The sequence below is a fragment of the Phallusia mammillata genome, chromosome 8 (genome assembly GCF_965637545.1).
Source record: "Phallusia mammillata chromosome 8, kaPhaMamm4.hap1.1, whole genome shotgun sequence".
Lineage (NCBI taxonomy): Eukaryota > Metazoa > Chordata > Ascidiacea > Phlebobranchia > Ascidiidae > Phallusia > Phallusia mammillata.
In genome coordinates this window covers 4,632,403-4,659,565 of record NC_137259.1, presented here as the reverse complement: position 1 = coordinate 4,659,565, position 27,163 = coordinate 4,632,403, and the positions used below count along the sequence as shown (strand labels likewise).

Sequence of the window (27,163 nt, the reverse complement as noted above, 5' to 3'; positions counted from 1 at the left end):
CCCTTTGGCTAATTACAAAAACATGAAAATCTGGCCATAATAGCATTGATCTTTTCCGTAACTAATTGAAAAATGTTCATTGTCTGCATAAAGTTACCAAAATAATCATAAGTTTGATTATTTTAGGGTTGATCATCAGAAAAAATCATGAGAAAATGTTTTTTGCATGTAAGAAAATACAAAAACAAAACATAAATCTGATCATGATAGCGTTGTTTATATGCGTAACTATCAAGTATAATTTTTGCAATATCGCTCTGCACCTCAGTTTTAATGCATAAACACATCGTTTGCAGCATCACCTACATCCTTTGGGCTCTGTTGAACTGTTATCACTTCGGTCATAACTTCCTATTGAAGGGAAGTTGAGCGAATAGGGCTACAGACAAGCGACTAATTTCTGCTGATAGCAACCCTGCATTAGATGTTGATTAATGAGCAACAACACAAGTAATACAAAATGCGCACGTTGCATATCATTTCCCATTGTTATGTGCTAAGACTTGATTGTGACGAAACTGTGCTTTATTCGACTTTTAGAATAGGCGTGCATGACCTATATTCAATACTTACATGCACTTGGCGATATTTCCAGACCTTTTATTAATAAACAGCAAGCAACTAATGCATTGTTTTTTAGTGTTTTGCCTATAGCCAAACCTTAAGCCACTCGTGTAATCATTTCATGAAGGGAATGAAGCAGCTGAAATTCATGTATTCTGAATTTGAAAAATCGTATTTAACTTGGTAATTTTCGTGAGACAGCGATTTAGTTTTACGCCATTGCTTACATTTTCACTGTATCTTACCTGGTCGTTCACAATTAAATCTATTGCTTTTTGCCTAGACCAGGGGTTCCCAAACTTTTTTGGTCTGTGGCCCAAATGTCTATTTAATAGCGATTCATGGCCCACCATGTGCTGTATATTTGGGCACAAACAAAAAAATAACTCAAAAACAGGCGAAATGGTTTCTAGCAATTTATTTTTAATAAGATACATGCTCCTGAAATTTGGCTACAAGATTCGGAATTCTTTGCAAAAATTACGTTTTTCAAAACAAAGCGCATAATATCTACAGTATAACAAAACAGTAGAATCTGTTCAAATGGCTCTGTGGCCCATTGAAAATGTCTTGGTGGCCTAGTACTGGGCCATGGCCAACAGTTTGGGAACCACTGGTCTAGACAGTCAACAAACATTTTGCCAGTTTTAACGTCTTTGTAGATATGTTTTGCATCTAATGATTTAAGACATGCTTTAAGTGTTGTCAATTATAGTAAACACATTTGTGATGGGTTAAATTGAAGTGCAAACTGTAGGAATAATTACAAATATAATGCAGAATAGAGTTTGAAGCGTTGCCGAAACTGGGGAACCCTAAAGCACAACCCCGCAACCCGATAAAGTTCATGTTTTTGCATGGTCCGAATTAAGCCAGAAATTACTGCACAAATGATGCCCAAAAAGAAGCAAGGTCCGACTCAAGTCCATTTTATCAAACTTAACTCGACGTGAAAATCCCGGACCGTCTCACAACCCTGCATTTTCTCAGTGTTTGTAAACATCTTTGTAATAATTTGTGGAGAAAAAGGTAAAGTTTAAGTGGAAAAAATAAATTTAAGTGGTTGGGGCAATAAGCTATGCTGAGTCACGTGTTTTCATTTTACCCAGATATCAATTCGTACTGATTGATTCCGTCAGCATTTGAGACTTGTCGGTATTAAATTCCAGTCATAAAACAACAAACAAACAGTAATCCCAGTTTATTTATGCATTTTATATACAGTGCAACGAATCACAAATACCAATCTAACGAAATGAAGTTAATTATATAATGCTTGTATAGTTAATGATTGCTAGTTAATTTCACGATTGTGTCAGTGGCAATTTTAGTTCCATTTAGTTGACAATTTTGAGCAGCATCTGACGGTAATCTCCGCTCGTATCATCTTTAATGAATCCGGCAAGATCAGCATTAAAATTCCCTCTGAATGCAACCTTGATATTGCCAAGATCCACCTGCAGTTTACATAAAACAGATTGTAAACAATTTTGCGTCCTAAATTGTCTGAAATATGACGAAACCTAACAGCCTAGCGTAGTGAGTTTAATCATGCCTAAACCCTGTGTTGCGACCTTCATAATCGCTGTAATCAGTGGTGGGATTTAATTTTTTTGTCAGTCGGTTCTATAGCAAAAGTTATATTATAAGTCAGTTCTTAGGTACACAAGACACGGACTTGAATAACAGCTTTAATAAAAAGCAAATTGCCAGCGACGTAGAGTAAAACGTATTAATTTTATTTAAACAAACGTCAGTTCTGTTACAAAAAGTCTATTGACTGTAACCAGTAATGCCAACCGGTTGGATGATCTCAAAAAATTTCGTAAGACGGTTCCATAGAACCGGTGCGAACCGGCTGAATCCCATCACTGGCTGGATTGTATGTCAAATAATTAATAGTAGAGTAAACCTCGGTTAAACCGGATTCGGTAAATCAGGATCTTCGCTTAATTCGGACAAAACTTAAGGTACAAATGATTTGTAATGTGGTAAGGCTTTAACTAATCGACATCAGTTGATCCAGATCTTCGCCTAATCCGGACATTTTTTGTCACAACAGGTCCAGATTAACCGATGTCGTGCAGGTCTTTACCACAATACAAATTATTTGTACCTTAAGTTTTGTCCGAATGAGGCAAAGATCCCACGTAACCGAATCCGATTTAACCGAGGTGTATTTGAAGAAACAAAACATGGACAAAAAAATTAATTTAAAAATTAAAAACGAGTTTTTCAAACTTAATTAAAAACTCGAACTTATATTTGCTACTAAAAATGAATTTAAAATTTTTTAGACAAAAATGTTTAGTGACCTCAGATCGGGACACCACAATTCGGATGAGATCCTGGTCTTTGGTTCCCAATCCCTTCATGGATTTGTAAAGTTTTTTTGCAAAATACTCAGCTCTTCCCTTCACACAGTCCACAATAGCCAACATCGCTTCCTCGAGATCTCCAGAGAACTCGGACTTAATGCTTTTCGCGATGTCTTCACCAGAGAGCTAAAACAATCAGCGGGAATTAAAGTTACGGTAGTGCTATTTACACGGAAACTCTTAGTTTGTTTTATATTTACACGGAAAAAATTACTGCAACACAGCATATAATATTTTGCATCTTGATTTGAGATGAAAATTACGTTGTACTACACGTCACAAAGCGTCTATGACGTAACATTAGCATGGATTATTAGTAGCATTTTATCCAGCCTAATAAGTTGAAGCGTTTGGCATTTGTTTAGAAACAGGTAAGGTAAAATTACAAACAAAGTTAATCGCTTAATTACAGATATTAGGACGACATGCAAAAAAACAGATCAAGTTTTTCACACTGGCTTAAATTTGGTTTAGGTGGGTCAAAATTTAGCCGTGGGTTCGAATCCCACCACTTCAACACATCAAAAACTTTCGTCCGTTTGAAATAAGTCGAAAATTGTGGCTATACACAACTGCCCTAGTTCAGTCGTATCAGGAATGCTTGGTAACCGGCTTGATCAGAACGCCTTTCACAGGCCTACTTCTATGATTTAATAATGAGTGTGCCCAGTGTTTTTTTAAGGTGTTTTGGGGGACCGAAACGGTCCAAATGAAACAAATGAAAACACTTGCGGTCTCTTAAAACTACTTAGCGGTCACCCAAACCAAACCTTAAAAAAACCCTGAGTGTGCCACATTCGCTGGGAGGGGGGATCCCAGTTACGAATGTATGTTAATCCTAACTGCCCTAGTTCAGTTTACAGGCTGAAAAACGAACTCTTGTCAACCATCATAGTCGGTGATAGTTTGCAGGCTTAAGGAATAAAACGTTTTCGCATTTAAGGCGAATACTGACTCCTTTAAGGCACTTATACCTTATGATAATGCTCAAACACTGCACGGAGATGAGCATAGCTACGAGAAGCCATCACACGATTGAACGTCTCCTCATCAGTTCCCCATTTCTTTACACCAGCCTCGTGCAGCAACTTAGCGTCAATATGAACTTTGCCCAATTCAACCGAGGTGCTCTCGTCTCTCGAAGCCTGCGATGTGATAGAACTTAAAAGTAGTTTTAGATAATTAAAAGGTATGCGCAGTATAATGTATTAAATCAAAAGTTTCAATTTATTCACATACTGCGCATTGTAGTTTTATTTTTAAGCCGTTTTTTTTTTTAAAAAACACCTTAAAATGCAGGAAAAATAAGGTATGCAAGAACACTTCATAACCTATATTTTTCAATTTCATAAAAAGTTAAACAAACTAATTGAGTTTAATTTATTACAGTCCCGTCCCAACGCATAAATACATAAATAGTAATCCTCGGTTAAACCGGAATCACTTAATCAGGATAATGGGGACATTTTTTTTGTTTCAAACGGGTCCGAATTAACCGAGGATTACTGTATCTTCATTTTTTGGCTACGAAATAAACTGAAACTGGTGCACAAGAATAAATCATTTAATCGTAAAAAAGAAAAAAAGATAAGTCGTTGTCAACAAATAGCAGCAATATATTAAGCAAAGCCGTCGTTTCGATATATTTATGTATTTATATTTATGTGCAAATTTGTATGGACATAGAAACCTTCACTTAATACTTACATTAGTAAGAGAGACAAGCAACCTTTCAAAATCACCACTAGTGTCGCCCATAATGTCACGTTCAAGCTCATTCTTGTATTCGGACTTGTAAATATGCTTGATTTGTTTGATTTCCTCATTGCTACGGGATACCAAAATCTCAATCAGGACCTGAAATGCAAATTAGCATTTTTTTATACCTGCAAGTTTGTGGTTTTAAAATTGCCGGGTCTATTATGCCAGTAAAAAAAATTAGGTACAGCTACTAACATAAGAACTCACAACAGACAAAGTTAGCTAAATACCGATAGATGGCACAAAGAGCATTTGCAAATATTTTAAAGCTATTTGTTTGAAAATGCCGACAGTTAGGGCTATTAGGGGTGGGATAGGGTTTTATATTAACAATAGCAAAAAACATACTTATAAACTTAGCTCCTATCCAGTGGTGGGATTCAGCCGTTTCGCACCGGCTCTATAGAACCGTCTCACGAAATTTTATGAGATCAGCGAACCGGTTAGCATTACTGGTTACTGTCAATGGATTTTGTAACAGAACCGACTGAAAAATATGACTTTTGTGACAGAACCGGTTGATGAAAAATTTGAATCCCACCACTGCTCCTATCCCTACCCCAGTTTCACTGTTAATTTTAATAACTATGCTCTTTACGACACGTAACTGGATTAAACAAACTTCGGGTGTTAGTAGTTCTTATATTAGTAGCTCTACCAAAATTTTGCTGAACCCCAGCAGTTAAGTTACAAGCGTTTTCAGCCAAAAATTCGGCCATGAATAAAATTGCTTACATTATTAAGGAATATAACGGCAAAATTAGACGAAAAAAGCGACATGCTTCATTATTCAAACGTTTCGCCAAGTGTTTATCTCGCCATCAGTAATTTAAGGCTACACCAGCCAAGTCTGCATCTGTGCATAGACCGTTTTAAACCAGTGTGGTTATTTTTTACGTAAATTTGAGCCGTTATAATCGTTATTAGACTTACAAACAGATCCGAAAACATATTGTATAGTGTTTTATAGCTAATTTTGATTACCTAATTCAAGGAATTAGAGTGAAATATGGGCAAAAATGATAACTTAGTAAACTGAAGCTTTCAGTACACCTAAATCAATCCGTGTTTTTCGTGTTGCAATGTATTGTAAATAAATAATATCGATTTCGCCGATATAATGGCATCCTCAGTTCTAAGCAAGAAATAAAATAAAATAAAGTTATTTAGGCAATAAAAGATGTAAAAATAATAATAATATGGGTAAAAATGATCATAGTTAATAATACTAAAATTACTTTGTAGCACAGCTGAAACATGCCATTGCAGTGTGCTATCAGCACCTTTTCAATTTGTCATTTGCAAAAAGCAATTACCACAAAACGCTGTCTAGTGTGACAAAAAAGACTTAGCCCTAATTGCACCGTGATAAACTTTTAACCAACGTGATAGTTTGAAGCCTTTTTTGCGACAATACTCCGTTAATTATTAAATCATTAATATTTAAGGGTTTGAAAAGTCTTGCTCCGGAAATGCCTGACTTTTACAGACCACGCATATTGCCTGCAGTGCGGGATATTCTTTAAACGTGTCATTTATCATATTTTTGCGTCGGGTAAGCAGGAGTTATGCAAACATAACCTATGTGCAAACCATGAGTCATGAAAAGTTTGCTTCCTAATTGTTTATTCTTCACCCAAAATATGTAAAGTAACATTCTATTTTCAGCTACTAAACGTTAAATAGTGGAACCCAAATGACCACTCTAAACCGTTTGTAAATTTTTAAAATCCTAAAACTACGGCATCAAATCAAAAACACAAAAACTTAGTTACCGATTCTTTCGTCCCCAAGCCTTTCATGGCTTTGTACAAGCAGTAGGCATCGTATTCTCGTGGTTCCTTCAGCAAAGCAACAACAGTGTCCTCAAAGTGACCACTCAAATCACCCTTTAAGTCGTCTTCCAACGCCTGTTAAGACAAAGTATTAAACGTTGAGAGAAAAACTAAAAAATTTTACTCTGAAAAAAAAACGCATATAGCTGTCTGGCAGTTATATTAAAGAAATAAGAATGCCTATATAGTTACAATATGGGCATGGAAATAGAAGTTAGCTATACACCTAAATAAACAACACAGCGTTAACGTCTGATGTATCGGAGCAGGTACTGATTGTATTACATTGAATTATCAGTTAATTGGGACCTCAACAGAAAGGAAATTCTCAGCGAGTATTATATGCAACACTCGCAGCACAGGCTTTGTGGTACTGTTCAGCAATAATTAAACTCCACTGACAATCTTAAAAGGATGAGTTACATCATGGAAATCGTTAGTGGTGCAATACTTACTGATGAAAAATGTTCTGTATTAAAATGCTATGCTTAAAACTTTTGCTAAATGCAAGTTCCTCCAAAAGTGCACGGCTCCTAACTTCCAAGAGAAAGAGGAAACGATTTTACATTAAAACTGGAAGTGACGTTTCCAAAGCGCTGTCGGTATTTTTCCATTCGTTTGCTGGAAACACAATCGTGACATATTCCCTTCATAACATGCCTGAGTCAGGCCCTTTCCTTTTGTCAAGCAAGCACATTTTTCGAAGATCGTTTGTTTATGGTTTTGCATTAATTCCACGAGTGTTTTTGATAAAGCAAAAAGGGTACAGATTTTTGCATTGTGAACAGTTAGTTTATTTTTGCCCTGCTTTTAAATGCGGCTGATGCATATTATGTGTTGCAATTCATTTTAAGTGATGGCTCTGAATACAACCGTTTTTGAAACACATTATTTTGGATCAGATTAAACTAAAATCAAATACGATCATTGACAAATGTAACGGCCCAAATAAACGTAAAAAGCGACATGCTGTTTTTCGGCTTGTGTATAATAAATCATGTCGCTTTTTACGTCTATTTGGGACTTTATATACGTCATTACACTTACGAACAGATCCGTGTAAATAGTGTCCAAAAATACTGTTAATATTCTTTGTTTAGGGGGGTTCAAGTTTTTAATATATACGACCAGCAACGTATGCTAACCTGCAAAAACGTATTTCGTGCAACAAAAACTTGGACATAAAGAAGCGTGCGCGTCGAACAATAGCGATTGACTTCGCCTTGCAGAAGAACGCACGCCATTTCGTATTCATTGGCATATCAAGCTCATTGTGAATCACTAAAGGCCAAATTTTACGAGGAATTCTAGTGAGATGCTTGGTATCGGACAATGCATTGCACTCGGCGTCCTGTTTATGCTTATGAGTTCAAACAATGCCTTGGATTTACCGCAGTCAATTTACCCAACGAAGCAACGTATGTTTTTTCATGGTGGGATCTACTTTTAGCACCTATAGGCTACATTGCAATGGTAAGGTAATATAGTCTGATGATCTGTTTCTTATAGCACATTCGCGAATTCATACGTCCACTGGGACAGCAACGCACATTTGGTCACTCTCCATTAACGCTTAGTTCAAATCAGGGTTAAGAGGTTTGCCTGGTTTATAACACTGGCCTTTACACTGTGGGCTACGGCCCTGCAGTGGAACACTTAGGCGATTTTGTTGGCTAATGCCAGAGAATCCAGACCTCTTTAAGCATTGTAAATTGAGTTTTAGCGTTGTAAGCTATAGTGCAGGGGTGTCCAACACGTGGCACGCGTGTCAAAAGTGGCACGCAGAGCATTTGAAAATGGCACGCGAGCTTTTGCACATTCATATGGTAAACATTAGGATTTGTTACGCAATTAAATTTGCTTCTATTGATTCCTCTTGGCCTTTAGTCTGACTTTGGTAAAGATGATCATTAGTAAAGTTATACAACCCACTGATTAAATTGCATTTTTAAAAGCAATTCACGTTTCAATATTAAAACGTGAGTGTACGTGCCATGCTTATGTTGCAATAAAATGCCCGTTTATTTCGAAAAAAATGTAATTGTTGCGTTTCAATCGATGTCAGTTCAATTAATTACGTGACTACAAACGTATTTGTGGTTAGTTGGAAACACGTTTTAAAACCGACGTAACTTGAACAAAGATGCGATTTCGACGTTACACAAAGTACTCTACGTCAGTGCCCCTGCAAACTATTCGTATCTTGTGTCGCATAAACAGAATAAAATGTTTCTGGAGTATCATAAACAAGTTTACTCGCACTTGACGACACGTTTTTTTTCTAACCATTTAATATGGTTCTACATATTGGCCAAATATTCGGATTGAGCCCGTACCGTTAAGACGTTTTAGACATGGTTTGGAAAAAGTACCAAACAATGGCACGCGAGTATATTTTAAAACAAAAATTGGCACGGCGATGTAATCGAGTTGGACACCCCTGCTATGGTGTATCGCATTTAGTCATAATATACTTGCATGTCGTGCCATTCGTTGCAAAATTGTGTTCAAACAAAAGCTGATTTGAACGTATCATATTGACATTAGCTGCAATGCATAGTTTCTGCCTGTATTCCAAACGTATTTAAAAGAGACTGACAAAAAGTTACCCGTCCAAACTGCTGCTTGTAGGAATTCTTGATGTCCTGGCGTTGCTGGTTGTTTGCTGTTCCTAGAACGTTTATTACCACAGCTTCATCTGTGCCTGTAAGCACAAAAAGAGTTTAAAAACTGCTTCATGGTGCTAAAGGAAACAGAATTACACAAATGTGCCCTTGACTCTGTTAATTATAGTTTTACTGAGTGCCGGGAGTTTTAGCGACTTTTGAATGCGAGTACAAGCGTATTATGTACAAATGCTTAATACAATATGTGAGCATGAAAAAAATACAGTTTTTGCATAAAAGACACCAAATTAGTTACTTTACAAGGCGTACAAACAACACTTTACTATATATTACCCACTGCTCGAAAAAATCTTAAAAACACAGTCTTAACCATGCAATAATATAAACCAATACAAAACATTGCACAACTTATAACGAATCACTAGCAAGTATAAAACCTACCTATTCCTTTTACAGCATTCCTTAAAGACCTTGCTGCATCATCAGGGTTGAAATTCAGAACAGGCTTCACAGTTCCAAATTCAACATAACCACAAGCACTTTGCTGCTGTTGGGCCATTCTTAACTATACTGAGTTGCTAATAGTTATTTCAACACTTAATACTGCATAACAGAGTACGGGAAACCGGTTAGGGTTAATCACAACACATTACATTGCAGCTTGTGGTAATGATCGCGTAAAATGACAACAGCGGTGTAGATAACAAATGATATCACGCAAGGGCATTATAGGACAACTTTATTAGCGATTTTGTATGAGCTATGAGCACCGGTATGCCGAAGAGCAAAAATACATGTCCTTTTTGTTGTTGGTGGTCATTTAATATTGTGGAGTATAACGTTTTGTTTGTGCTAATAGAAAATAAATTACGTTTCTTAGTTGCCTAAACTTGCAATACATTTTTTGTTGGTAAAACTGTTAATAAACATTGGCCAAATCAATACATAAAGTCTTTTAGATTCTACACGTTAGTACAACAAAAGGCCTAAAATTGCATCTTCTGGCCCTCTGCAATTATTTGAGACCAGCTATGCTCTCCACTAAGCTGTCGTCGACTTATGGCATCTACAGCTCGCTATTCTTTAAGGTTAAGCGGTTGTTGGGGGGGATGATTTCAAGACACGAATTTCCGTTCAGCATTACGTCACACAAAACAGCAAGATTGCATCAACGCGACTTTATGGAAAATAACAGGAAATACGCTTTGCAGTTTCTTTGTTTCTTTTTGCAGAGAGCTTAAACCTACTCTAGTATACTTTTAAACAATTTTGCAAATCAGTTTTCCATTATTAGTTAAGGGTTTGTATATGCGGCGACTAAAGTGACGTAATTTATGATATGACGTAATTGCAATGACGTCATGTGCGTAAAAAGATGCACAAAAGGCAAGAACCTGCAATGGAAACTTACAAATGCAACAGTTTTTTTTTTTAATTTCACCACTTCTATAAAACCAGACTGTACTTTATTTCTTGTTAACATGTTTTAGGACGAAGTTAGGAGTTATGTTTTACACATAGTTACACCACTGGGAAATTGTTTACTAATAAACTTTGATGAACTGTAAAGCATCATATGATCAATCTCAAGAATGTTTACAATCCTTCCAAACATGTAGGGGATTTCTATAAATGTCGTCATATAGAAAAGCTTTGTCACATGAGGAATAACTTGCCAACTGCTAAAAAAGCGTAGCAATGCAATATGCTTTCAACAACTTTGGAATTTTTGTGTTTTGCCCAGCCCAACAAAAGTTGCAATTACAAAAATTCCCAAGCGTGCAAACCATAGTTTCGTTTTGACAATTTTTGGCAATCAATGAAGAATGATTTAATGCATTTTGTCAATGTGACCGAAAAACGTTGCATATAGTTCAATTCTTTCGACTAATGTAACATTATAGATGCCACAAAAGGCGGTCAAATAAAATATGTGGTTGTTTGTACGCTTATTACGAAGTATTAAACGCATTCGCACCTTTGTAAGCCAATGCAAAAAGTGGATACGTACTTCTCTGAGCTGTATTTTGGACGGGGCTTAGGTCTTCATAAATGGATGAAATTCAAACCTATGTGCCACCTCTGCCACATTTGCGTTGTAATTAAACTTGTTATTGCATAATTTTCGTGATTAATCGATACTTTTAAAAACGTTAGCGTGTTTCAGACTTGTACCTTTGGGTTGTAGGGTCCGAAACCGACTGTTTTAGAAAGTAAGCCCTAATTAGGCTAACAGTTTAATTAACAAACTTCAAATTATGATTCAAGTGTACCGTCAATCCCCAATCAAGTCCATTTCTTGAAAGAAAGTACAGCCCGAACCTGTACCCGACCCGACTTACAACTTTGTGCCCGCTTTTACAGTTGTCTGTTTTTACGGCCGTGTGTTTAAAATTACGAAACATTTAAACGAAAATGTTTGGTGCAGAAAATTAACCCCTTAAGTTAAAAATGTGGTACACGTTAAAATAACATTTGTGGTACACGTTAAAATAACATTTGGAAACCTTTGACTAAAAGGAGCTAGCACCAAGCTGCGAAGGACAACAAAAATAATAATAGTTTGTTTGTTGTTGTTTTGATTTCGAACGAACGAATCGATGCAACTTGTTTTGTTTATGATTGATGAGCCTTAAATCATCGCTCAAACAATGCGTGAGTTGACCCGCGTAACTTTATTGTGTGCAAACCAATGTGGGTTTGCTTCTCACTATAATCGCACAAGTGTTAGTCATGACGGAACCTAAACAATTCAAATCTGTTTATGGCTTCAACGTACCGAGTATTGAAGCAGCTACTCCATGCATGCCGGTAAACTTAGTTTGTTTATCTTTAAAAAGAAAATATTTGTCGGAATTAGCTTCTGTGTCTTGAAAACAGAGCATTTCTATAACATTTCTTTACGCGTTATTTAATCTTAGAACACTATAAATTTGTAAGCGGGATTGAAATTGAGGGCCACACCAACCTTTCTTTTAAAATTTAGGCAAACGCTCTAAAACTAAAAACGTAGGAAGCGACTAAAAATCGCAACAAATTCCAAGCCTAGATAGACCAAAGTTTGTAAAAAATACAAAATAGCAATTGCCATGAATTTCGGCAGATGCTTTTACAGGAAAAAATGAAAACCAACCAAAAAGCGCAACTTACTAAATTATCTAAAGCGCGTTCAAATCTACATTACCCATAGATCGTAAAACACCAAATATAGCAAATGCCGTAATCTTAAGCAAATACCTATATTCCTAGAGCTTCACGATAGCCTACCTAACACTGCACCAGTTTGACACAAACTGCATGAACATGAAAACCCTGCCCATTCACTTGATTTGAATCAGCTAAATAGGCAGGCCCATGACAATTCATCCGCCTGTATTTGACAAATGGTCGTATCGACTTTGCATTGATTTTAAGCTGTAATAAGGCGAACACTTAAGGAAAAAGCTCCCATGACAAATCAAATGCAAAGTGCTAACACACGAATTAGAATACTAGACACAAAGATCTATAACTGTGAACTTTGACTGGCAAATTATACTGAATAGATTCCAGCAGTCAGTAAGGGCATTTGATAGCGACATGCAAAGACTGACACTTCCTACACCTAAACTATGCCTATATAGAGCATTGCAACAGTAATGACAGTAAATCAGGCCTTTGTTGCTTTTTAAAGGCATGCTTATAGCTTGGAGTTAACGAGCCTGAGGGTAATATGGAATTGGATTCTGGTTTAAATTATTAATTGCCTTCTTTTGGTGCACCCAGTTATTTCGCAGTGGGTTTATAAATAATTCTACGCAATTTTTGATGTCTCAAAAAACCTTTTTTGATTTCTGAGGCTGGTTATTAGCTGAGAATTATGCATGGATTGATTAAATATTAATTAGAATCTCCTTGTAGTAGGCCAATGCACTAAAATACGAATTTTTCTTACATTTTCGTAATGCAGGGAATGAAAGGCATCATGAACTAACGGCGATGAAGCCCAAAACCAAATATCTGCCAAGAAAATTTTGGACTAAATAAACCCTTTTTTAGTTTAGCAACGCAATGAATGCGCTATGACTTCGTTCCCAAACGGGCTTTTTTCGAGCAGGTTGATTTACGTTCAAATTTACGTTGGTTTGGAACCAGAAACGGCACAACTGCTGTATAAATGCCTCCCATAGCCAAATCCGTTCCAAAACTTTATTTTTGAGTGTTTTTTACACTGGGTTCGAGCCCAGCACGCCCTCGGGGACGAATCCCAATCAGGGTTTTTTATGTCTGTATGTGGGTCAGGCGCGCCGGACCATTAGGCCAAGTTCTTGCCCTGTATGACTGTAAAATGTAAATGATACCTGTTGCAGGATTTAAGTGTAAGGGTGCCACCTAGCGCAAATGTTTACTTTTCTAAACCTAACAAGCAAAATAACACGAACACTGTGATTGGTACATTCGTATTTCGACAAAAAAATGCGATTGGACGATGACGATGACGTGGTTAGCGGCAATGGCGGGAGTGCAAAGGATTATGGGAAACTGCACAGCACGTGGCACAGAATTGTACACGAAAACATAAAATTAAACACTCTGCCCTTTTTGGCTGCTTTTTTATAGATACAGTTTACTAAATGTGGCCAAGGTAAATGGACCCCATTCAGGCGTGCGTTTAAAGCGGGTTGCCGAACGATCTTTGTGTATTTAACTGCGCTGAAACTTACTAATGCAGTTGGAAATGTTGGCAGCTAACCGAATTACTTGCGACGGTTTTAAGGCGGCCAAAATTCCTGCAAAAAGCTTTGTGCATGAAACTTTGGCCGTCTTAAGCCTGTTGCAAATGAGATGGCTTGCGGCCAAGATTTGTAACTGTATTGAAAGATTTTAAACTGTTTAAACTGCACAAAGTTCGTTGGAAAAAACAGCCTTATAGAATGCAGAATGTGATCTGTCGTTAAAAACCTTCTAATTCAAAAATTAGGCAAGAAAAACAAACGGTTGCATTCTGGGGTAAATATGGAAAATTGTCTGCATTCCCAAGTCTTTAACATTACAGATTTAGAAAACAGTTGAAAATGTGATGTTGGCGCAGGCATACATAGCTACAATTTGCCCTGATTTTGCTTACAGGTAATTAGTGGGTTGTATTTTGCAATATACATTTGCTAAACATCAGTAACTTGAAGTTTGACGAAATTAGTAACCAATCTCCAACACTAGAGAATTAACTTCAATAACAAATACATTTTTACAATATTACGTAAATTTTGTAAAAAATTATTCAGAATTGAGGCTTTGAATTAGTGTTGATAAACTAAGGTTAAAACCACAAAATACCCAAAAAATGCACATTTTATCAGTCTTTGGTGAAAAAAAACTGCACAGCATATATTCTTAAGTAAAATCAGCCACTTGCCCAAACAGAATTTAAAAATCCAACTTTTTAGTGCAATTACAATGATACAAATTGAAACCAACAAAACAATACAAGACCACGTTTCTAAAATTACCACACTTATATGTTTTATGTACAGTGTTGAAATTAAACTTTTCATACATACAAGTTTAGTTCCCAACCAAAGCATGCAGAAGCTGTTTATAATACCCACTCGTGTCATCACCAATGAATTTGCCAAGTTCTTTCTTGAAGAGATTTTTAAACGCATGTTTGATTTCCACCATATCCACCTATTATAAAGTCATGTAGATAAACCAAATGGGCTTGTATATGCAATAGTGTAATGGGATTTTGTAGTAGGAATTTGACAAGACAAGCTGTATATCAGTAAACCCCAGGTCATCCGGGCCCGTTTGGGCAAAAGAAATTATCCGGATTAACAGATGTTGATTAGTTCATACCTTACCACATTACAAATCATTTGTACCTCGAGTTTTGTCTGAATTAGGTGAAGATCCGGATAGCCTAAATCCGGTTTAACCGGGGTTTACTGTATGTCTATCAGACACTTGCCAAGCATTGCCCATTAGGGCGTTGTCCATCCACCGAGGATAAAAATAAAACAAACCATAAAAAAACATTGAAAAAGATGCTTAGAATTCTCTATTTAGAAGATGTTATAGAATAGATGCACAATTTTACATTGAAAAAGTATTTTAACAGTCCAAAGTTATCAAAACCAACACCTCACAATAAAGTAAATATTTTATGACGTCACAATCAGATGTATGACGTCGTCGCTTACCTCACTGCGCGAAACCATGACGCGTATAAGCATTGTGTCGTTGGTGCCTGCTCCTTTCATTGACTGATATAAGCGTTTGGCAAAGTAGCTCGGTGGGTTTCGTGCTATGTCCACAATAGCACACATTCCGTCCTCAACGTCACCCGAAAATTCGCTCTGAATCGACTTGATAATGTCACGCTTTGCCACCTGCGGTGATAAAGAGACGAGATATTTATAAAGAAAGGGATAAATACATTCTTTAAGTAACAAAATAAAGTCTTAGTACGCCAGGCCTATTGAAGGAGTAATACCGGTCTCTCAAGCATTTACCACCATATGGCAAGGCACAGGCTAGAACAATTTAGAAGCGGTGGGATTCGAACCTACGACAGGAGTATTTTCGGGATTCGCGCTCTACCAACTAAGCTAGTTACAATACCCGAGTTTGGTCCAGTTTATATACTAAAATTGCAAACGGGTCAAAAATTGAGGCCTGATGTTTTTTAAAATAAAGCCCAAATTAGGCGAAAATATGACACAAATATATCCGAAGCGACGGCAGGTCTAAATCAAGTCTATTTTATTTAAACACAAACCTGCGTTCGGACTAGAAAAACCCGGCCTTAGTTTGAACTCTGTGGTATTGTAAACGTAATGTAGAATTGAACTATTAAGGGGCATCTTTTACTAAAACAACGTTGTGCCAAATACCACCGCTGACCTAAGGAGGAAACAATCAAACCACCATAATGCATCGGTGGACTTAAATTGACCTAAGTAAAAACTAAAGTTTCCTGTTTGGCTTGAGCAATAGCATTTGGAACATTTATTATGGAGCAGTATTAACAACACCCATAAGAGATGACTGGACGGAAGTAGACTGATTGACAACACAACAGTCACTTATGCAAACATTTTACAGTTATAGCCGGGGTTGCCATACCGTCCTTATTTCTAAGATTTGTCCTTATTTTGAAGGGCAGTGTCTTAGAAAAAATTCATTGTCCTTATTTCTATGAAATGTCCTTGTTTTTGTGATATGACATTGTCTGTATAAATTAAGAGATTTGTTCAAAAACCTTATTTTGGAGTCCATGTCGATGGCAATCCTGGTTATAGGACTTACTGGCAGAAATCTGTTGTCAAGAGTGCGGGCATTTTGAGCTAGTATACATGCAACAATATGCTACCGTAATGAGTTCTACATACCTTTAGAGTTTAATTTGATAGGAAAACTGAAATGCTAAAAAAACATTGTATGTAATACCTGCTTTGAATTATGACATATAAATGTTTGTTCTTCATTGCCACTACATTATTTTAGTTTGCAAACAAAAGCCATGTAGATTGTAGACATTAGAAAATGGTTTGTTTTGTGAAGGCAAAATATGTTTTCATCACAGAATTCATTTTGTCAATGGGAAACATTCGTCAAATGTCAATTTCACAAACGTCACATTAAAACAGTAGATGGTTTACAAATCTAAGGTTCTCTAACAGAAAATCTGACTTTATTATTGACGCTTATATGGCAAGTGATTCTGTAGACTCAATGTGACTTCAGACCAACTCAATATTGTTTTACACTTTTGGATTAGACATTAGAATTTGGGAAATCGCTTAGCATACATGCTCCGTATTCGGCCAAGCGCTCGGGTGCATCATGACGTCACAAACATCCCCTATTCCACGCAAGTTTTGGCATTACAAGGTCGCTTACGTCGCCAGTGATGAATTAAAGCTGTACAGGCCCTAGAAGTACGCGTTTTTAACAATCATAACGCATTAAAATGTACCGTCGTTTTTGTTCTTGTGTACCCCTGCAAAAAAAAAGTATTCGTATGTTAGTGTGAATATGCAAATTTGGTGCTCGGGTCAGTTTGCGCAACCGCTCGGACGAGCACCGAGCATCAAAAACAGCGATGCTGTACCGAGTACTCGGGTTCTGGCTCGGCTCGGCCCATCCCTAGTGCCAACCCACGTTAAAAATGGTGGCTTTCTGATATACTACCATTTTATATATTCTATACGATATATACCAATTTACTACACACATCATTTGATCTACACATACGATTGTTTTTGTAAACAAAAACGAATGGGTCCCCACACGCGTGTTTGTGCGGATTTACGGTAAACAAATGTTGCGGTGATTTTTAGATTTTTAAGGACAAATTTTTAGAATGCATTAACCCAACAATAAAAAAATTTTGTTCGTATTCTTTTTGCACTATATTTGTCATATAATTACAAAAACCAAAAAAATAATTTCAATTGATTCTCTTGCTTTGACCCAGATATTGTGGTCCAAGGTCAGGTTTCAAACACATTTTTTTCTAGAAAGCTGTAACAGTTGTGTTACAGACACTTTAAATTAAAAAGCAATTTGCTACAAGTGTATACATAACAAATTGTTTTTGATTTAACTTTGTTTCGCAAAACGAGTACCATTGACCTGTAGTAACCTCTCAGGGTGCACACGCCAAACGACTGTTTGACCTTTTGACACCGTTTTGCATAGCACGCAGTCCTTGGTGTTCAACAACACCGTTTAACCTAATTTATACATGCCTTGAGTATTGATTCCTAAATCGATTGCAAAAAACGCTACGTTATGACGAAAGAAAGTTCTGAACTGTGTTAGCGATACCTACTAGTTGACCTTAAGTAACCCGTGGTCATGCGGCGGCCAACCTGACAACGAGCATTTAAAAAAACATTTATCTTGCAAAAATGTCAAGTTTATTTTTTCATCTTTATTTTTATTAACAAAGTTTTGCTTGACATATACGAAACCGAAGCACGCTTTTTAGGTTTAAATCACGTCATAGGTGTGAAACCTTTGCCAAAACTGAAAATGTGAGTGATAACTTAATAAAACGAAATAGCGCTGCTGTGCAAAACAGCTGATTTCTAATCACCGAAACGACGTGTCGTGAAACGTCTGTCCGACATCAAGCTGAGCCCTCCTGCTGTCGTAAACCAATGAGTTACTCTCTTGGGACTTCTGCCTACAGTGTCTTTCTTGACCAAACGAGCGTTAGACACATTTACGTTTCGGGGGCCTGTGGGTGAACCTCTGGGTCACTCGGGGTCAAACTTCTGGAGGATCAAGTTTGGATTAATAACTAACGTGTGTCCAAATTTAAATAAATTAGAAGCACTCATTCTTTACCACATGAGCGATAAAAACCAGCGTTAAAAACTTACGTTTCGGGGGCCTGTGGGTGAACCGCTGGGTAATTTGGGGTCAAACTTCTGGAGGATCAAGTTTAGATTAATAACTAACATGTGTCCAAATTTCAATAAATTTAAAGCACTCTTTCTTTACCACATGAGCGATAAAAACGAGCGTTAAAAATTTTACATTTCGGGGGCCTGTGGGTGAACCGCTGGGTCACTCGGGGTCAAACTTCTGGAGGATCAAGTTTAGATTAATAACTAACATGTGTCCAAATTTAAATAAATTAGAAGCACTCATTCTTTACCACATGAGCGATAAAAACCAGCATTAAAAATTTACGTTTCGGGGGCCTGTGGGTGAACCGCTAGGTAATTTGGGGTCAAACTTCAGGTGGACCAAGTTTGGATTAATATCTAACATATGTCCAAATTTCAATAAATTTAAAGCACTCTTTCTTTACCAAACCAGTGTTACAAACCAGCGTTAAAAATTTTACGTTTCGGGGGCCTGTGGGTGAACCGCTGGGTAATTTGGGGTCAAACTTCAGGTGGACTAAGTTTGGATTAATATCTAACATATGTCCAAATTTCAATAAATTTAAAGCACTCTTTCTTGACCAAACCTGCGTTACAAACCAGCGTTAGACAGAAAAAAGAAAAAAAAAATACGGACAAAAACAATATGTGTCCCCTTCAGGGAAGGGGACCCATAATTAGAGAACCTAAATGAACAATCAAGTTCTACTACAAAGCTGAATTGACAAACCCTAATAGCAAGGGGATGTTTATCAAACAACACAGCCAAGGGAACCAAATACTAGGAAATTTGCGGACAATATAACTTGATTACTGAGTAGAAAATGAACATAGCATCCTGATTAAAAAAGTTGTACATCCGCTTCTGAACCAAAGTCTGCACATTAAAAACAAACAACTCACTTTGTAGTATTCGTCGAAAGTTGCCTGCAGTTGTACATGGCTGCGTGAAGCCATAATAAGATTGAAAGTGGCTTCGTCAGTGCCCCATTTCTTTTCTCCAGCTCTGTAAAGTTTTTCTGCATCTTCTCTAGCCTTAGCTACATTGACATTATGAGATTCGTCCCTTCCAGCCTGTGCCAACAAAAAAGTAGTGAGTCAATTAAAAAAAAGACGAAAATGTGTATGCAACTTTTTTTCTGTGTGCCATTTTTATATGCACACATCTCCAATTGGCTTTTATTTATTTTTAAAACCGACAAAAGTATGCATATAAAACACAAGCTAGTGCTATTCACTTTGATATCGTCATTATAATGTGTTTAAAATGGATAAAAAATAACATGTAAATAGTGGTATTAGTATTATTTTGAAGCTCAACTAAGAGAGTATAAAAAGCACAGTATGGATACTTCATATGCCTTTATTAAAACACCGCAATAAGGGTATTGCAGATACTTTGTCCAAATCTAAAGTTTTTATTGTGCAATTCTGCGATTCTGCTTTAGTTTATTTTTTTTGCTTAACACGATTTTGTGATACAAAAAAAAATCGGCGTCCTATACAGGTCGCCTTCATCAGGGTAAATAACACTGAAGAGCTAGTCTAGAAGCAATAGCTTAATGATATTTGATGATAATTAAGTTGTTTGTGTAAAAAACGAACAAAAAAGTATTTAACACAACATTATGTTTTCTTGGCATTTGAATTTTTTTACAAAAACATGACTATTCCTAATGGCATGAAACTCGTTTACAAAACACACTTTAAGCATGCTAGAGAGCCTGATTCACTCACATTGTTTAATGACACAAGAAGTTTTCGAAAATGTCCACTCGTTTCGCTCATCAGTTCATTTTCAAGCTTCTTGTGGTATTTCTTTTGGTAAATGTCATTAATTTCCTTTTTCTCAGCATTGCTACGAGAAACTAGGATCTCAATCAAGGTCTAAAATCAGAACAGAAACAAACTTAAATATGTACACGAAGAAATTAGTAGTGATGGGACGATACCAGATTTTGAACAGAGTACCAATACCGAGTACCACATGTATATACCTTCGATTGATTACAGAGTACTTAAATATAGTGTTGTACCAGTTCTATATCACTAGGTAATTTATCTGCCGTGTCGGGGGTACATGCGCGCACACATACATGCAATGGCATAGAGAAAAATGTGATTTCCACACAATAGCAAAAAAATAGACATAACCTGGCAAAATTTTTTGGCCGTCTGAAGCAAATATTTGCAAAAAGTTGCCCGTATTCGTAAAGTTTAAACCGGCCTTCGGTATCGAACGTTGGTATCGAAAATTGAGGCAAAATATTTCGATAACTGACCAAACAGTTCTCTGACAGGTACCCAAAATAGCTGTGCTTGCTAACGTGTATGATTGCAAAGTATATCAACATGTTTTGTTAGATTCATCTTTTTACCCACAAGTACTCAAATTTATGTTGACAGGATACATTGTTTTAAGTTTGTTGATTACAAATTTCACCTGATTATCCATGATTATGCTATGTGTTTAAATGCCTGCTTTGAAGTTCAGGTCAGTTCACATTATACAAATCAAGTAAAAAACCTTTAGCAGACATACCAAACCAGTTTTTGAAAATATAATTTGGTCACTCTAAAAGCCATCAGGCAATTAGAAGGTACATGCCATAGGTCAACAAGAAGGGCAAATGCAGTAGATCATACCCTAAGGCTGTTGAAAGGCATTAGCTGTTGTTCACTTAATGCAATTCCTTCAGTGCTATTGTGTTGCTATGTTTTCTTTCACAAAGCAAAATAAACTCAACTTAACAAATTAATATAGCGCCACTGCCCTACTGCTCAACACTGTTATGATAATAAAAAATGCTTTCGCTGGTTAAAACACCTGCTAAAAGAAGCCATAAAGTTGACTTTTTTGGATTGTTTATGTTATGTTTAGAAACAACTATATTTTTCTAAAACATTTCTGTAAATTGAAATGAAGCGCTGGCTAATTTGTTAAAAATGAATAACTTAATTGCCCTTATGCTGTGAAACACAATGAAGTGCACCGCACGAAACGAAAATAGGGTTGGATTTATAGGTAAAGTTTACTGATTTTTATGACTTACTGATTCTGTTGTTCCAGCACCAGCCATGGCATCGTACAAACAATAAGCATCATATTCACGTGGCTTCATTAACATTGCACACAATAATTCCTCAAAGTTCCCACTAACTTCAGATTTTATATCTTTCACCAAATCCTGCATATAAAAATCAAGTAGATAAACAGATCTGTACTTATTGTCCATTTTCATATGTTTTGCAACATTAAAAATTGATATATACGACTAAACTCAAAAATAGATATATTTATGTTGTATGATTGTAAGATACATTTTTTTAAAATGAACACATATGTTATGTTTTCAAACACATAGTTTTTTGAAATAAACATAAAATCAAACTTTAAAACGAACACACAGTAAAGTTTAGTTGAACTAGATTTGGGTTATATAGATCTTGGCCTAATTCTAGCAAAACTTGGGGTACAAATAATTTGTAATGTGGCAAGGCTTTAGCTAATCAACAGTTAATCCAGATCTTCACCTAATCCAGATAAATGTTTTGGTCCGAACAAGTCAAAATTAAATCTTGTAAATCTTGTAAACCGTTTACTGTATATGTCAGTGGTTCTCAAACTTTTTTTGTTGCGACGCCCCTGGAAAAGATTTTTGGACTTGTGATGCACCAGCAAATAAAAGTTAATATGGAAACTTATTTAAAGTTGTGTTTATTGATACAACAGTAAAATGCCACGAAACGGAACTATTCTGCGATGCCCTAGGAAAATTGAAACGATGCACCAGGGCGTCGCGACGCACAGTTTGAGAACTACTTGTATATGTTATTAGAAAATATAATCTTTAAACTGAACACATATGGTATTGAAGTATACATTTGTAATGGTTTAGTAAACAAAAATATCACAAGTGAACAAATGTTAGGGTTTGAACAATAGAATGTGTACTGCACAAAGATATTTGTATTTACTTACACGCCCATAGGCCTGCTTGTATTGTGTCTTGATTTTTTGCCTTTGGTCACAAGAGCGATAACCGAGTACGTTAATAATTGCCTTTTCGTCAGTACCTAGTAAGTACAATGTGTGTTCAGAGTAAACCTGTAGTTAAACGAGATAACCAATAAATCTACAGTAAACACAACATTAAAAAAAAAATTTTTGTTGGTGGCATTTAGTGTGTGTTAGGTCTTGAGTAGGGTTATTTTAACTTAAAAAAACCTAATTTAACTTATATTTTAACAAATTACTCAACAAATTGTAAAAAAATCTAAAATTATCAAAATAATGATTTATAAATGTCAGACACATATAATTTAAAGTAAATGTATTTGGTAGGTTTTATAAACAAGCAATAATATAGGTTTTGCAAAAATATTTTTTTGAAAAATACACATGATGCAATAAATCTAAAAATGATGCTTGTCAAAAAAAATTCTATATATTTTTTTGCATAAAAACAAAGAGCAAAAAGGTTTTCAAAGCTGAAATATAATTTACCAAGGCCTTTCATTGCTTTTCGCAAAACTTGAGCATCTGATTCGGCATTAAATCCAGAGAAGGGCTTGACAGTGCCATGGGTTTTGATGGCCATCGCTGCCATTCCCTGTGTCATGTGAGATACTTTGGCTCCGGCATGTGGGGAGCTATGAGCTGGCTGGGAGTAGGCTAAAGAAAAAAACGTATTACAAGATTAGCTAGTCAACACAGTTCAAATTTCTATTCTTTTCATATTTAGTATTCGTTACTGTAAATACCAGGCAGGTTGCAAAAGTGAAACTCTTTTCTATCAAAAGAATAAAGTATTGAGGCCTAAGTATTCTAACCATGGCATGTCTGCTAGCACTTAGTTACAACTCTATTAATGTTCCTGTGAGTTTGCAACAAAGAGAAAAACCCACATCATATCATCAAAAAAAGCGTGAATTCCCTTGTTGCCTCACAATAAATATACATTTTAAACAGCTATTTAACGATAAGTGCATTAATTAACCCATGTCTATTGATTCAATGATTGTATGCACAAAGTATTCAAGGAGCACACAGACCTGGGTTAGGACCCTGCTTTGGGTAAGTTAAACTGGCTTACCCGGTTGTACATTCTGCTGTCCATACATTTGTTGGTTTGTCGGCATTGGGGCACTTGCACTTGCACCATATCCGGGTGCCTGTCCATATCCTTGCTGGCCTGGTGGTGGAGCACCATATGGCTGCTGTTGTGGAGCATACCCAGGTTGGGGCGGTGCACTACCCCCCGCTGGGTAACCTCCAGCCTGGGGTGGGGCACCATAGCCACCTTGTTGAGGGGGATATCCTCCTGTAGGCTGAGGGGGAGCACCATAACCAGCTTGTGGGGCACCATACCCTGCAGGTGGGGCTCCATAATTTTGTGCCGGAGGTTGCTGTGCACCAACACCTTCAAATCCTTAAAAAGTAACACCCAATCAAAAAACAAAAAATGCTTGGAAGACTGACTGATTCGGTTTAACGCCTTTAATAGGCCTGACATACTATGATTTATCGATAAGTATGCCATGATTGCTGGTCTGCATTGGCGCTTCAGGGCTGATCCCAGTATGAATTTATTCATCTAATGGCATAACAATGTATAAATTCATCAAACAATTATGTATTTACATTAACAAATCAGCTTAAAACGTTTTCAAAACATGGTGGTAAATCTACTCACGCGAAAACCAAAAAAAGGCATAGGTCAGGTTAAAAGTCTCGCGTACCACCTGAAAAGCTCTGGCGAACCACAGCAAAACAACAAGAGAAGCAATATGTTTACAAACAGTTGTTTTACAACTACAACAGTTTCATCAATTACCTATAGATGAAGGTGCACCACCATATCCACCTGCTCCGCCGGGGGCTGGGGGATAACCACCAGGGGCTTGTCCATACCCCCCTGCTTGGGCGGGTGGGTAACCTCCAGGGGCTCCTGGGGCACCGTAACCCCCTGGCTGACCTTGGGGTGGGTAACCTGGTTGTCCACCACCTGGGTATCCTCCCTACAAAACAGTCATAAATAAACTTTTGTACATTATACTTAATGCATGTTTTTGCATTATTTCTTGGTGGTTAACAGTGAATTAGGCAGTAATGGGGAGACTCGAGTCACCTTTTTAAAAGACTCGACTTGACTCGAGTCTCAGTTGTGAAGAGACTCGACTTGACTTGGACTCGTCTTAGTAGAGACTCGACTCGGACTCGTTATTTCACCAACAAAACGGAAATAATGGATAACCTGTTCAGTTGACTTCAACCAAACAACAGCAGCAATTCACTGTGCGATGCGAAGTTATTTCTGCTTAATTTTAACGTAACGAAGTCGCTGCTACATTTTGCTAAACTTTCTTACGTTGGCATTAAGCGTTGTACTTATTGCTTGGGTTAAAGTAATCGAATGCAGTACATGTCAAGGCCAAGTATTTGCTTTTAAGTGCTTATATTACTGAACAAACGCTCTAGTCTAGCGCATGCGGTAAAATCTGAATGTTTGGTTTTCAAAAACTCCTTTGAACAGGATGACGTTCTTTTTCACACTGTTTAATGAGTGTCAATTAATGTGTTTCATTAAAGTTGACCCTACTCTAAGAAAGGGACGTTGATGGGATTTGTTCATTGTAATGAAGCGGTGTCCGTTTTAAGTTAAAAAGGCGCGATGAACCATTCAAATGCTGGATTAACTATCTAAACCAGTGGTTCTTAACCTTTTTTCCTTGCTGCACCCCTTTCAAATCACCAACCAATTTTCGCACCCCCTTTCAAATCACTAACCAATTTTCGCTCCCCCTTCTGTGATTGCTTAAATAGAATAGACCTAACCAACCTTAATGATTCAGCATCCCCGCACCCCCTAGGAACAGTTCTCGCACCCCTTGGGGGTGCGTGCACCCCAGGTTAAGAACCCCTGATCTATACCTTTTTGCAAAAACTTTTTGTGACTTGCCTTGACTCGAACTGCTAATGACTTGACTCGACTTGAGACTCGAACCGCTAATGACTCGACTCGACTTAAAAACTTTTTGTGACTTGCCTTGACTCGAACCCCTTGTGACTTGACTTAACTTGAGACTTGACTGATAGGACTCGTTACCCAACCCTGAAATTAGGTTTATAGAGCTCTTCTGGCAATTGTTTTTTATTCCGTCGTCGTATACAGGTCGCCTTTATTAGGGTAAATAACACTGAATGTACGTGGTACAGTGCACGATAAACAAAAAAAGAATTACATGCAAGCTAGTCACAACTCAACAAAAACACTAAATTAGGTTTATGTCATTGTTGTGCATTCATTTTATAATGAAAACATGTGATGGATACCAAAAGAAATATTTTGGTAAACTTATAACATTTGGATAAAGACTGTCTAAATCTCTAAAGCAAAGGACAGAAATTAACAAAATTTGCAAATTGGTTAATGATACTGGCACATGTAGTGATGAAAGCACAGTTTCCAAAGCAGTATTTATTACATCAAGGGAATAAAAACAACTAATGAAGGTTTGATTACGCAGGTGGACTAAAACATTGTGATGATTAGGAAAAATACTCCAAAAAGATAAGATTATTCATATTTTGCAATTGATTGATGATTTTGTTTTTACACAACACATTTACGTTGAAACATAGTGTTACGTAACGCATAAAGTATGTCCTATAGTTTAACAAAAGTATAAAAAGTGTTTGTCTTGAATATTTTTTACTTTTTTTAAATATACCTGCTGGGGTGGATAGCCGCCTTGTCCTCCCTGTGGTGGATATCCGTATGACATCTTGGAATCAGTAAGACTGTGTTCGTTAAAAACAAAAAACAAAACAGTAAAAAAAACTTTTAACTTCCTCTATTGACAAACAAACACTAAAGTGTGCCAATGGGGTGACAATTTAAAGTAATGGTTAAAAGAAAGATAAATTGAAATGTACTACAGAAGAACGTTTGTAGATTTTTGATCGATCTGTGGCTATGACAGGGGAAATCCTGACGTATGGCAACCGTATAATAAACCCGTCAGCGGCATTTCCTGGTTGTAAAAAATGGTTCAATCCAGGCCTCATTTGTGTCACAATTTCACCTTCGGGCTCAATCTTGCGGTCCTTAATAGCACTGATGATGGCATAAGCATTTGCCGAAACGTTTGATTAATAAAACATGTCGTTTTTCGCCTGTTTGGACCGTTATATTCCTCATTAAATCCAGGCTTTGTACAAAAAACGGGTTTGGGTCCGCTCACAACTTTGACTTTCACAATTGTTTGCAAACCAAAACGTAGAATATGAAAGTTAAGACATGATTGCTCAGATTGTTCTTTTTGCATTTGGTCACAAAAGCGTAACAGCCTTTCTCGCAAATCCTTCCAAACAGTTCTGCACTCCGAAGAAATAATACTGTCCGAACTTGTTTCCAGTGGTGGGATTCAATTTTTTGTCATCGGGTTCTATCACAAAAGTCACGTTTTTCCACTGGTCCATTGACAGTAACCAGTAATGCCAACTGGTTCGCTGTTCTCATAAAATTTCGTGACACGGTTCTATAGAAACGTGTGAACCGGCTGAATCCCACTACTCGTTTCATATGTTAACGTATTTACTTTGAGTAAAG

General features: G+C 36.8%; 1 protein-coding gene across 1 annotated transcript; it reads right to left on the bottom strand.

Annotated features, from left to right (window-relative positions):
* Positions 1-1,750: 1,750 nt before the first annotated feature.
* Positions 1,751-27,099, bottom strand: LOC145204653 (annexin A6-like). The gene is made up of 17 exons (XM_080077242.1): positions 26,283-27,099; positions 24,386-24,569; positions 23,645-23,980; positions 23,056-23,223; positions 22,531-22,625; positions 21,602-21,736; positions 20,286-20,435; positions 19,452-19,622; positions 15,348-15,536; positions 14,713-14,832; positions 9,607-9,730; positions 9,148-9,242; positions 6,479-6,613; positions 4,650-4,799; positions 3,917-4,087; positions 2,880-3,068; positions 1,751-2,021 (listed from the first exon to the last, which is right to left on the bottom strand). The coding sequence occupies exons 1-17, from the start codon at positions 26,334-26,336 to the stop codon at positions 1,902-1,904; spliced, it is 2,586 nt and encodes an 861-aa protein (XP_079933368.1). The 5' UTR covers positions 26,337-27,099; the 3' UTR covers positions 1,751-1,901.
* Positions 27,100-27,163: the final 64 nt, after the last annotated feature.